The following is a 14,542-nucleotide window of genomic DNA, read 5'->3' as shown; positions in this document are numbered from 1 at the left end:
AATCACCAGAGGGGATTTTGTTGGAAACTTTAACCCATGAAATTGAATGTACAAGGAAGACATCAGAATCAGTCATTACAGCTAATGTCACAGCAATGCATTAATTATAAAGTCCGCCCACACCATATCTTTTTAAAATGAAAAATAAGAAAAGTACTGTGAAGGAAAGAAAAACATTTAAATAAGTGACTTGTACCCATCCTGATTTGAAGAATCTGTATGTGTCCATGTCTAGTCTCGTCACAGGCTGACAGTTCAATTAGTATGAATTAAATGATGCATGGCGTCTCCCTCATGGCCCCAGTAATCGTCAGTGTTCTGCTTTGAAGGGCTCATATTGTGCATGAGTAGATAGCTAAAGCAACAGTGGCTCGGGCTAGTCAGGAGTTGAAATGTATGATTTCCTGATCCCCATAGATGCTGGAGTGGAGCATTGGACCAAATTGGCTTCAGCTCTCACAGCTCATCATGGATTTGCTGTATTTTTCAGAAAATAGTTTTTTTTCCCCTGCTGTTGCAAAGTGACTGCAAATGGCTTTGAACTATCTGGAGTTTTAATTAGGTATTTCTTATCAGCTGGGGATCGAGTGTGGGCGAGCGTATTGGTGCGTGGGCGTTCATCCATGCATGCACACAACACAACAGCAGGCACATTAACGCACTTGTGTGAATGTGCTGTACCTGTGCGATTGTGCTGGTCATGCTGTATAATTGTGGATTTGTTTTTTTGAAAGCAGCCATTTTGTGCAAGCGCGTGTCAAGTGCTTTTTCTGGGTGTCGGCAATCAGGCGTCAGAAGACAGACAGCGGAGATGTTTGAAGTCGTTAGAAGTTCCTTACCTTGATCTGCATGCAGCAGCCTTCCTCTCGCTGCCACCAGCGCAGAGCAACTTTGTGATTTGAGTCTTTGCTTTTGTTTGATGTGCGGTATGTGTCAGAGGAGGAAAAATAACCTGCAACGATTTACTTCATCTGCTTTGTTCTTCCTATCAGCAAAGAGACATTACCTTTTTTTTTTTTTTTTTTTTTTAGATTAGTGAAAACTTAAGCAGGGTTGGAGTACAATCAAACATGAATGGAGCCTGATGACTGGTCAGAAGAAGGTGAATGTTTTAATGAACGTTTCATTGACGGCCTTGCAAGACACTAATTAATTTCCTTAATGGGCAGGTGTTTGTTGTTTTTATTTAACAGCATGTCGGATTGTTGTCCTAGTAAACAGTTTTATGAGTGGGAGGGGGAATCCGGTATCCTCCCAAATCCTTTGTTGTTTAAAAGGCCCATATGGATTGTGAATCGGCAGCAGCTTTCAAAGCATCATTAGTCATGCATAAAAGACTGTGTTAGCTCTTTAATACCAGCCCTGGGCTCAGGCTCTGAAGATCTGCCTTAATTGCCCACCTCTGCCGTGTTCAACGTTCACATGTGCGTGTGTACGTGCATATGTGTGTGTGTGTTTACAAACATGACAGCAAGTTTATGTGTGTGTGTGTTGTTAGTCTACTTGCTAATTGACCATTGTGTTGCCAGGCACCAATAGGCACATAAACTGAGTCAGACCTTTAAGATGGGCATTAAAGACGATTCAGACACACCTCCATGCATGCTCTGAATAATGATCCTTTCTCTCTGCTTTTCTTCTCCCATTTGCTGACACTGTGCGTGTGTGTGTGTGTGTGTCTGCAGCGGTCCACCTGTTAGGTCTGACCTGGCATCTGCGGCACGGTGAGAGCCAGCTGTACGAGAACGGCCTGAGCTCGGCGGACCATCAACAGGAGGACCGCGGCAAAACCAGACCCACCAGCTCCATACAGCTGCTGGACACACTCAACCCGGAAAACACACACACTGGGGACAGAGGTGAGCTGACACACACACACATTCACAGTATTGCACCCCGATAACAGATGTTCTGCACTCAAATATTGACATGGTAACAGAGCAAATGTAATACAGTAATTTTTAATTTAGTAAACATTAAAGGTATGGAGTTAACAGTGGCTTAAAGCGTTTCATTTCATGTTTACAGTGCTTGGCTGCTTTTATTTTGTGTGCTGTTAAACCAGGACTTTTCTTATTATATCATAATACTATTTAAGCTAAGCTTATTTTGGTAAGTCAGGTTATTTTCAGGAAATGAAATAGCTCTAAACTAAGTCTTGCCTAAGTTACTATGGAAACGTATCCCTTTAGAATAGCCTGTATATAGTTTACAGGTTGAACATGAGTCTATTTGTAGTACACATGTGAGATTTATCAATTTTAGACATGGGCTGCACAGATTTTACACATCAAAGTGTGTTGACCAGTTTTGGGGAGTAACACTACACATGTGAGAAAGTCCTCTGGAGCCATATTAAAGCCTTGAAGCCAAATAAAGAGAGCTTCAAAAAAATCTGATAAGTTGCGGCAAATGATGTCTTGGGGCAGTGCCGGCTGGGGCTGAAGACCAGAGGTTTGAAAAATGTAATGAATCTGGGGAGTAGAGCTAGAAAGATGTGAGATTTCCAGTATATATGCTCCCCATCACTGCTGGAGGCTACATTAACTGTACAAGCAAAACACACATGAGCCAAACTGTTTCTGGTTGAGTTGCATTGTGGGTAATGTAGGTGACAGGTTATGACAAGGAAGTGTGTGTATTAAAAAAAGACAGTAGCTGTGTCTCAATTCAGGGCCTGTCGGAGGAAATAGTCTGCACACTCGACGAAGTAGTGCAACGTAGACCAGACTGTCTCCTTTTGATTTGGTTTAAGGAGGATTTCCATAATCGGTGTCCCCAGTTTATCCCGCCATTACTGTCGCCTAGCAACAGAAACATTTTAATGCATCTTTCTTTTTTTAAACATGTTTTTCGTTAGCTGTTCGGTTGAGTTGAAGTGTGATAGCGTGATAACGTGTAGGATTGGGCATCATGTACCTTGCCAGCTCCTTTTCTCTTTGAAAAGTGGTTTGACATGGAAGTGCAAAGAATCCTGGCATTGTTTGGAGTCTCTGAAATGGGACCGTCTCATTATGCCGTTCGATCTGTCTTCAAATGCAGCCTCCAAAGAATTCAGCCCCTGAATTAAGTCATATAACAATTTATCTAGTTCTGCTGCTTTTGCAGATTATTTCAGTCAACATACATATGGGTCCAAAAGTCTAATATTTTTCTGGATCCCACTATACTTAATAACCCTAATACTTTGACCCCTTGCTGACTAAATAGTGTTATTTTATGTCATCTAAATGAAATTAATGAAAAGTCCATCCAGTAACATATACAAATACAGAAGCATATTTACATGTCTTTACGCAGTTTTTTTCAATTTATTAGTGCTCTTGTGTCAGTTTGTGCAATCACATGGAAATCATCTGACAATATTGCTAATTGTCTTAAATGTCTAATGTTATTATATTTTTTTACTTATGATTTGACCTGACTTCTAATGTTATTACAGGTATATATTGTACAGCTTAACATCAATTTTATTAATTCATTGTATGACTGTTATCATTGAGAACTGACTCGAATAGTGTTTGATATCAAAGGTGTGTGTTCCAAGGTGATGCAATAAACTAGTATTTGATAAACCAATATTTAGTCTGCTCACATTAGCTATGGATAAGCTTTAATAGACTTAATGAAACTCCCCTGGTGCAAGTGTAGATACATAGTTGTTAAATATTATTCCTATACTTGTACCTACTTTCGAATATTCACCTCACCGTTAAGATACTTAGAGGCCCCACCTGGCCCCCCCTTAGCAGTGCCACTGCACTGAGGCACAACACTCCACAAGCCAACAAGTGGCTCTGCTCCTCTGAGGTTTACTCACACTAAGAACTGATCTTGAGGAAAACCTGCTGAATTCATATTTATGTTCCTGGATAAACAGGGTGTTGCTTCTTCTTCAACAATGAAGTTAAAACACCACATTTAGTGGTAATCTGTGGGAGGAACTTTGTTCGTCTCTTTCCCTCTTCCACACAAACTGATAAAAACATGTATTAAGTTATTAATCAATGTTGCTGGATCATGAAGCGGGCCAGTGAGGAGGAAAACGACTCTGACAACCAAACCTTTAATGTGCGTCTGTCCTGATCAGCTGTGGTCATAATTATACAACGCAGTGGGGTATTTTTTTTCGATTATGTTCAGTCTCTGCATCCATTCAGAGTTGTCCACCTCCGCATCGCGTTGCATCTCAGAATCAAGACATTTCTACACCTCTAGATTTCATACATAACACATCTGGCACAATAAATGTTCCAATACGCTAGAGTGACATCAGTGCAGGGATCAGCCTTGAACTGATAACTCATTTATTAGAAAGGCAAGGAAATTGGTTAATCATGTTCCCTCTTAGCAAGTACGTGATTAGAATATTATTTCTCTACTCAGCTGTCTCTCAACTAGCCAGCAGAATTACTAACACCAATTTAACCCCATGATATGGGACATTAATTGTGAGTGTTCCAGGTCATGAAGTCAGGCAGGACACAGCAACCTTCACGCTTAGCCTGAGTGATGGATATTACATTGGATGCTGTTGAAGCCCATGTTCAGCACTTATATTGGCAATGCACAAACCAAACTGCAACCCGCTGCAATTTAGGTAACCTGGGACATCCGTAAAGCAACTGTTCTTGATGAATCCTCACATTCTGCGGATTAACACTCATCAGTAGCTAAATCCTCCGATAGAGCACGCAGGGGTCGCGGAATTTGCTTCCAAGTGTTGCATCACAACAATCTATTGTTTCAACTGCCATCGCGTTACATGCTTAATGAAAGCTGGGAAATCAAAATGGGCAAAGCTAAGCCGTCGATGCATGGGGACTGAGATTAATAAAATTGGCACGGTGGAGGTGGTCCCCGGGCAGAGGAGGGCCGGAGAGATTAGAGATTAGGCTGTAATCCAGTGTGGCAGATTATCACGCTCATCCTGCTGTACCCATCACCTCTCACACCAAGAGACCACACAATCCCCTAGATTACACAGCGAAGGACGGTGAGAGGAGGCTGCAGGGAACAGGAGGGATAAAAACACAACACGGCAGGGAGAGAGAAGAGTGAGTGATGGGAGGAGAGGGGAATGACTGATGGATACCAATCTACTTGAAGGACGTTTCAGATGCTCACCATAAATGATACCTCAGGCATCAAAGTCATTGTTGATGTTAGAATGTTCAAGAAATAAGTTATTAGCCAATTTCATTAACTTTGTCAACAAAACAAAGAAACCAAGCGGGAAAATGTTCGTATTTTCTACTGAAATAAATGATTTTCATGTTTTATTGCACAGCTATAAACACAAGTAACATCATAACAGTGGGGGCATAAAGATAGCAGAGGAGAATGATTGGAGGATAGTTATCAGCTTCTGCTTGCTTTGAAATAAACTGATGACACAGTAGGGAGAGATGAAACAAGCTTGCTGGAATGATTGGAAGGTGGTAATCTTCTGGTGTTCTTGTTCATGTATTTTTAGTGTTGTTGTTTTTATGTCAACTTCAGTGCCATAGAGATAGGCTCTCCATTTGATTTGTTGGCTCGGCGCCGAAATTCCGGCTCCGAAGTGGCAGAATTCTAATATACCTCGCAAGCAGTTTACAGCGCGGCACTAGATACTAATTGACACGTTGTGTCAGCCGCGTAAGGCTAGTGTCTTGTCAAGCCGTGCGCGCTGTGTTTTATGTTCGTCGTGCCATCTCTCCTGCTGTTTGGAGAGATCACCAGGAGCCCTTCTTAGTCCTCCACACATAAAAGACTCTCTAATTAGTGCTACATTAATTGCCACTCACCCCATGATTATCAACCTCAAGCTGATGTGCATGCACTTAAATCTTTCTCTTTTCTCTGGACATGCATGCATACGAGCATGGGGACACGCCCACACCCGCCGCACACATGCATACATGCACACGCAGGAATTCCTCTGGCACAGATGAAAGTAAAAGTGCCCGGAGATTACAATTTTCTGTCAGTGGATTCCCTGCCTTAATGAAGTACATCAGACTTTGGGAATAATATTTCACTCTGCGTGATAAGCCCAATATATTAATGATGTGAAATGATAAAAACTGACATACAGTAGAGGGGCACATTGCCTCATTATAATGTGAAGATGATGAAACGTGGAGCTCGTGGAACGCCGTCTGAGCCTATCCAGTGATCATATAAACCACTGTAGGAAAGTAGAATTAGGGCTGAATTGTTTTTACTCTATGTGACTGTGTGGTTTGAAACGGTGTGTAGATGGATGGAATGTGACACAGACAGAGAGAAGGGCTCTTAAAGAGCACATCAATATTCTAGACTGCGTGCAGAGAGAGTGGAGGGGACGGGGGCTGAGCACTGTGCATGTGTGCAGTCAGTGCAGAAGTGTAAGAAAGTGTGCATATTGTATGTATGTGTGTGGGAAAATGAATTGTGTGTGTGTGGGTGTGTGTGTGTGTATTTGTGAGAGTCTGTGTGGGTGAGATGAGTGTTCATGTGCGTTGTGCATGTGTGCAAACGCTGATGGACCAGTCCCTCTTACACTGGTCTCATTGATTTTCTCACGCTGGGATACAATCTCAGCATGTAACACATGCACACACACGCACGCACGTGCATGCACACACACACACACACACACACACACACACACACACACACACACACACACACACACACACTCCCAGACACACACTACCAGACACACATGCAGAGAGTATAGATCATTTAGTGAACCTCCTGCCTGAGCGCCTCGACTTGAGAAAGCCCAACAGCAGCAACATGTCTGTCTGTTATTTTGCCTTCAGCCAAAACATCTAAATATTGCTGAAGAAATTCAACATGATTTCAAGCTGCTATCAGTATTTACAGTGTAGATGACACATTATCAAAGGCAGAGGACTTAGTTCTGCTGCATCTTGACATTTCAGGGTGGTAGATTGATGTCTGAGGCTCTGACAAAAAAGTCAGTTTTTATCTGTTTGGTGAACAGATTAGAACTTGCTTTTTTATTATTGAATTAAATCCTCCTGCCATAGTGTGCTTAACAGATTTTTTTTAGGCATCAGGTGAAAGATACCCCAAGTGCTTTAAAGATTAATCATGATTTGAAAGAAGTTAAAAGGATAATATCTAAAATACTCCTACTACTACTACTACTACTGAATAATTCACAATCCTTCAAATACCAACAATCTAAGACTAAAAACTCTCTGTAGTCAAACTGACCGTAGCTGAAGGAGCAGTTTCATGAGGCTGCCACTGTTATGTAGGATATAGACAATAAATTAAACTCCACTACAGCTTTGCCTTTGGCTTTGATTTGTCTTTGGCTTAGGATGAACTGACTTGTATTTTAAGTCCGTCACATAAATCATTTCATCAGTATGTGCTGACCGTTGATGGCCTTTGCTGTAAATAATCTGTTGCATAATGTTGAAATGATAAAGTTATGGTTAGTGTACATAAACTAGGATTACTGAGCAAAAATCATATACATGTGGCTGATGTTCAGTTCTGCAAAACAGAAATACAGAAAAGACAAAGTGCAGTCGTACAAATTTCTACAGCTTTCCAGGGTTCATAAACATAAACAGTAGATGTTGCAAGATAATCAAATGCCATGCAGACAAACCTCAATCAGAATTAAAACACAGCAAACCAGATGGAAATATGTGTCTTATTGTGCTGAGTAGACATTTGAGGACTGTTTGTTTCCTGATTGCCTCACATTGATCTTCTCTGTTCATCTGTCGTTACGTCAATGGCAACATTATGCTTTTCAAGATCTTTGTTCCAAGCTGTCGACATACAAAGGTATCAAGACAAAATCCGAATCACACTAATACAGATGAAAGAAAACCAAAAGCTGTGTGACAGCAAAAACAGATTAGAGATGTGAATTCATTGTTTCTCACCTACATTGATGGAAATACAGTTACTGGCTCAGCTTTTTCATCTGAAATGAAAGATGTCTGGATCATCCAGAATTTTCATGAAGCAGTCATTGGACATGTTCTGGATCTGCCACTGATGACCACACAAAGTTATCAGGTCGCAAATAAGGATTTATTCAAACTGGTGACGAGCTTCAAAGCCTAATGAACAATGCTCTGTAGTAATATATATATTTATATATATTCATGACAAAATGGGCAAAAATTCGAGTTAACGAAAAAACTGCTTCCTCATAAAGAGGTTACTACTCAAAGCGGGGCTTTATTTCAGTCTGATGAATTAATTGACAGCAACTCCAGTGTTGCTAAATTCTGATTGGTACATGAATATGTGTCTGATTACTGCCTACTTCAAACCAGTGAAAAGAGCACAAGTGGTGGAAAAGCATAGTTTGAAATACGCCAGCCTGTTCTTACTCTGGTATTTTCTAGTGATGATAGAACGACGCTGAATGAGTAAACACATTTTCAGGGTCTTCAAGTACGTCCCCCACTGCCTTGAGTTATGATAAAATCAGCTGTGCAGGGAATAAAAGAACATAGAATATGGATGTATGCCTCGGTTCAAATTAGCAGCATGGATACCACTAAGTTATTTTTCTTTCCTTCCGAGCCCAGATGGAGTTAGTCTGCGCTGAGGAGAGGGCAATCAAAACATACATAAGTGTTTTTATCCATGTGTGATTTTATGTAACACATACTACACGTGTAACAATGTAGGTGCACTCAGAGCCCCATGGAGTGAATGAGTTTGTGAACAGTCCGACATGTCTGTCACAGACATAGCCCGAGGCCTGACGATGGAAGGTGAGGACGGCGGAGTAATGGAAGGCCCTAAGGCCAAGAGCATTATCTTCTCCTGACTCTGACTGACACTCATTAGGCTGCACAGTGGAGAGAGGAGGCTGAAAGCTTATTAAGCCACCTGCTCAAAAGGCCCTTAATTGAATCCAAGTAATTATAGAGACCTTGGCCATTGTGATATTTTTATTCATCCTGCGGCAAACTCAATCTCGCTTGCATTTGGAACACTATTAATGTTGTCTGCAATGTGTGAGAGATTCACACACAGGCCTATGCTTTAGTATCGACTAACTTGTGCACACACACACACACACACACACACACACACACACCAACGCAAGGTCCCCCCAGACACGTCCCATCACCAAGACCCGGGCTTCACTTTTACTCGGTTCCCTGCTTCATTAGAATGTGAAGGATAATAACATTAATTGCAAAGACAGTTTAGTTCCTTTGAAAATAGATTACAGGTGTAATTGTTTTACCTGAATAAGCCGTAGGCAGGAAAAATTAATTAGACCTCGTGTCCCAATGTAGCTCATCTCCTTCTTTGGCCTGGTGCACTCGCACGCTAGACGCCCTCGCAAAAGTCAGACGCACCGCACACACACAGACAGATGGTCCGGCAAACTCGCACCGACTTTGAGAAACACATTTAATAAGAAGGATGAAGGCTGACAGTGTGGAGGAGATGTTTGCCAGTCATTAGAAACGGGGAGTTAAGTTAAGAGTGTGACTGTAAAAACCCATCCTGGTCCAGATCACCTGTCGCATTGACACCTTTCAAGGGCTAATTTACCAGAGAATAGTGTGCTGCGGGTTGCAGGTGAGCAGTGTCGATGAGGGCATCAGCGGTGTTACCTGTGCACCATGTCGCACTGCAGCTGTAATTGGTTGAGGCAGCATCATTATTATACTGAACACTGTGTTGGATATAAGCAACCTGCCCACAAGGGCCCGTTGAGCCTAATGGCAGACATGAATAAGCGATGCAACACTTTGATCGCCCCCTTTTAAAGAAGCATTTGAAAGAAACCTTAACACATATCTGCTTACAACTTGCTTCTTCTGCCAACTGATGATGAAAAGCACAAGAGGACATTCATGTGATGCCATTTATTTTGATTTTGTATTAAGTAACCGATAGCAAGTGTGAATTTCAAGCTGCTTTTCCCTGATTAACGCCCCCAGATAGCAAGGTGTGAAGAATTGCTTACCTCTCTGTTCACTTGTTTAAGCTTATATTGCTTTTTCCTGCCAAATAGGAATAAAGATAGATTTTTGCTGTTGTGAAAGATGTTTTACAAAGAGCGGTCTCAGTTGTTTTTTGCTGAGATCCACAGGGCTACGGTGCAGTTGGAACACATTGACTGACAGCAGTAATCTGAGCAGCTTGGGAGGCCTGGAGCAGCCCCAGTCGCCATGTGATCCGTGTGGTTTCTGCAGGACTCCCAAAATGCTTCAATCCTTCCCTCTTTTCACCGGAGCGCAGATTCTGTGCTGCAGAGACGGAAGGAGAGAGCGGGAGAGATGCAGCGAGGGGTTTTTGTTCTTTCATGCATTTGCAGTTGTAACTTCACACCACCTCCTCTTTGGACATGGTCCTCTCCTCGCCTCTCTTCCTCCTCTTTGTCATCCTTTATTTTACACCACCCCCACCCCCTTGTCTCTCCAAACCCGTCTGCCCAGCCTCACGGGAGACCTAAGCGCCGCTTTCTGTCCCCATGTTGCATCAGAAACAGCGAGGCTCTATACAGTAATTAGCATCAGAAGGAGTTGCCTGCTCATCTGCCAGGCTGCCTGCCGGTCAGCCTGCTCGTCGGCCCGCCTGCACGCCTGTCTAGCCGCCAGTGTGCTGCCAACTGCCATGCCCTATTCATGTCCAATTCATCTAGTGCCGGATAAAAGGCTGCTTTCCTGGGGACATCCATCCCTCTGCTGGCCTTTATATTTTGTGGCCAGGCACAGGAGTGAGGATTAGCATTGAAAGGAATAGACTACTGAGGTACACTCGGCAGGAGTGCGCTAATGCCCAACTCAGTTCTGCCAAGCTGCCTTTATTCTAATTGGTCCAGATTTTAGGAGGCGGATCATTTATGGTTCTCCTTTTTTCTCTTTTTATCACAAACCTTTTTGAACCGTCTTTTCGTCTCCAGCCCCTCTCATCTTTCTCTCCCTTTTGTCTTTTTCCACCACTTTTTCTCTCTAACTCTCTTGTCACCGCTCAGTCGAGTTCAATCAATTAACCGATTAATCAATTTATCTTTCAATCCCATCGTCCATACAAGTTAAAGGGGATTGAAGATAAAAAGAACAATTCTGTGTTTTTGGCTTTTATTTGCATAATATTTGACATTTTGTAGTAGATCTTAACTGAAAAGAAATGTCAGTATGAAACAATAGTAGGTTAAAGAGTTCTGTTGAGCTTTAACGTCATGTTTAGCCATGTTAATTTCTGCTTAGCTTTTTAACATGACACCATTTGAAAATATGTAATGAAATATGGTCTTGAATGCACATGTGTGTGTGCTGTAACAGTAGCTATCAAACAGTAGTGTGTTAGGTATTTAGATGTTATTATATTATTAAATTAATTCACGTTTATCATCACGATGTTTGCTCAACATACACACAAACTCTCTCACAAACACACGCAAAAGTATATTTTTATCCGATTACTCGATTAATCGATGGAATAATCAATAGAATACTTTATAAGTAAAATAATCGATTGCTGCAGCCCTGGTCATGACCAAATATAGGTCTGAAAGCCCCCAAGTATCAACAGCCATGCCAGCAGCTCTGCAGTTTTTTGAGTAATGTTTTCCATGTCAACCCTCTTAGGTTTGCATGTTTAAACACAGTAAACATTAAGCTTAGACTTATTGCACCATGTCATGATTGTGTGCAGCATTTCATTTAAAACCACAAATTCAACTTCCTGGTGGTGCTTTGGTAAAAGTCAGCAGGATCTATTTTATGCGCAGCACGAAAGTCTGTAAAAAATGTGTGGCAATCCATCAAATAGTTTAAGGGACAACAGACCAATATTGTTATTGAGAGAACCAGCATGGCTAAAAAGTGACAGAGGAAACAGGAGCTCTCACAGGCCTGCACTCTGCGCCTCCCTATCCCTGTGACACTACATGTTATATATGTCAGCTAGCCTGTAGGTGTGCATGCTGTCGCAATAATGGAGTGGTAAAGCTGTTGGCATTATGGATTGAGAGCGAGCGGCCACGTCCATGAATCTGCCCCTAACTGTTCTTCTGCCTTTGTGGCCGTAACGATCGGCTGGCTCCCCTCTGTCACCGTATTTCCTCCATCTTAGTTTAGAAGTAGAGATATATTTCTCCATAAAGGCCGACACAAAGAGGCCTCGGACGCTTCGCCGGCTCCCCTGCACAAAACACTCAGGCCCGGTGGATGATAAAGGCTTATGGAGAGCAGAGGAGAGGATGGCCAGGGACTGCTGGAGAGACCTATTCTCTTCACACACAAAGACAAGCTCTCAGTCAAGACACTATCTATGTGCTGTAACGCTGTTTGTGAATGCCTGCGTGCACGTGTGTGTGTGTGTGTGTGTGTGTGTGTGTGTGTGTGTGTGTGTGTACCCCTGCCCTCCTCACTCTCTGTCATCAACCTCTCTGTCTCTCCTTTCACACGCATGCTAACACATACACACACATTCTTTTTTTTTACCTTCTTTCTTGTTAGAAGATGCTAATATAGCACATCACAAAGCCCCAGTGGACAGCTCTCAGACAAAACACTCCCTTTCTAAAGCAGCTCATCTTTATGCAGAGTTTATCCTAAGCATTGCCAAAGCAGGGTCTCTTGAAAAGCAGGATTTTCACCAGCGCTCAGTCACTCCTGATGTCTATTCAGTCTCACTTCATTAGCACGGCCGCTGATCACGCTAATGTTTGAGGACATCAGGTTGGTTATTAATTGCTCCCTCTGATACTGAATAGAACTCGCTGTCGACCTTGATAAATCTGCCGTATTTGACCTAACAATATCCCCTGTCTGTTTTTTCACCTGCAGAGAAGTGGGTGCGAGGCCGAGCCATCGACCGAGGCGAGGTCGACGTCGGCACCCAGCAGAGCCAGGCCATCCCGCCGGGTCTCTTCTGGAGGTTTCACATGACTGTGCACCATCCAACCTACATCAAGTTCAACCTCTCGCTCTCACACAACGCGCTGCTGGGGGTCTATGGACGCAGGAACATACCGCCTACACACACGCAGGTAAAGGCGGCTCCTGTTAGAGCATGCTGTTTACCCAGATGGGCTTATTTGCTTCAGCTACCTCAGAACACAAACCAAACTAATGCACCTTTTTTCTCTCTGCTTTGGCCTTTCATCTACACTAAGGCAGTTTTCAACTATAATGTGCTTCAATCATTATTTCTTCATGGGTTATTCCAGACATACAAAAATACTTTTTTCGTGCCATATTTCCAACAATTATATTAGGTGGAAAAAAAGGTGAATCAAATTTGCTCAATGTGCTCAATAAATGTATTTTCCTGCTATCCGTATCCATCGTCTCCCCCAATCTCTGCCCTGTGCTCTGCTTAATTTCCGCTGCATGCTCACTCAGCCTGACAATACGTTACAGTGAGCCACACTTTCACCCAATCTGGAAATTGGAATTGGTTTTTTCCGATTCACTGTTTTGTCTCCAGTCAAATTGCCTGTAGATTGCTTGTACTACAGTAGTAAAGGGTGTGAATGTGCAGTGCTGCTAAAGTCCAGTGGCTTGGTCAGTGACAGTAATTATTCAGTACAGTTTGAAGGTTTGGTGTTGAGGATTCATGTGCAGTAACAACTAGAGAAATAAGGCAGCACTGTGAGAATGGTAAATAAGCATTTCTACCTTGCTTTCTTATTTGACCTCTTCCATATCTAAAGCAGGTCAGGTTGTGTGACTGTGTGGCAGTAAAGCTGACTTCCTGTCACCTCTAACCTTGTCTGTGATCAGTCATTTTAAAAGATCAGTAAAGCCACAACAGAAACAATACAGGTAACAATAAACTGCATTAATGCCTGTTTTATCTGACAGGTTTGTGAGACTGAAATAACGATTTGATCGACACCTTAGTGCAGCCGAGCAGGAATTGTTGTCTGCTTGTTTGGGCGGCTGTGGCTGAGGGGTAGAGTGGTCGTCCTCCAACCTGAAGGTCGGCGGTTCGATCCCCAGTCTGAACCATCTGCATGCCGAAGCGTCCTTGGGCAAGATGCTGAACCCTCAATAGCCCCCCATAGAATAACAAAGTGCTGCGAGTAGATGCACTGTATGAATGTGTGTGTGAATGGGTGAATGTGAAACTGTACTGTAAAGCGCTTTGAGTGGTCTTCATCAGACTAGAAAAGCGCTATATAAATACAAATCCATTTACCATTTGTTTAACAGAAAGCGTTTACGAGCCATGAACAAATCACTGTTTTTTATACCTGTTCTGACAACAGCACCAGAACTATGCAAATGAGAACGATTACATTTTGAGCTCAGCTGTATTAATAGGATGATGGAAAATGAAGTTTGACTTGCTGAGACGCAGAAGAACGATCAGGCTGTGTGGCTCCTGCTTCTACCAGATGTTGGTTGAGGTGCAAAATTCCGTTGGCAATTAAAAACAAGAGAAGACATTTTATTATTTTCCCTATGGACAAATGAAAAGTGTTGATGCACGTTGTTTTAGCAAAGAAACTGATTTGGGATTTAGTCTGACTCCCAGAAACATCACACACACACAAGCCCGTCGTACAGAGTGTAAGACACAGCATTGTGTC

At 42.5% G+C, this 14,542-nt stretch overlaps 1 protein-coding gene across 1 annotated transcript in view; it reads left to right on the top strand.

Annotated features, from left to right (window-relative positions):
- The window catches only part of tenm1 (teneurin transmembrane protein 1), a 165,317-nt gene that overhangs the window by 63,554 nt on the left and 87,221 nt on the right, over positions 1 to 14,542 (top strand). The window contains exons 5-6 of the mRNA XM_061079393.1: positions 1,686 to 1,859; positions 12,792 to 12,994. Of these exons, the coding sequence (XP_060935376.1) occupies positions 1,686 to 1,859; positions 12,792 to 12,994 (377 nt within the window). The remainder of the gene's footprint in view (positions 1 to 1,685; positions 1,860 to 12,791; positions 12,995 to 14,542) is intronic.

This window comes from Limanda limanda, chromosome 10, assembly GCF_963576545.1.
Source record: "Limanda limanda chromosome 10, fLimLim1.1, whole genome shotgun sequence".
In the NCBI taxonomy this organism is placed as follows: Eukaryota; Metazoa; Chordata; class Actinopteri; order Pleuronectiformes; family Pleuronectidae; genus Limanda; species Limanda limanda.
This window is presented reverse-complemented; position numbering and strand designations above follow the sequence as displayed.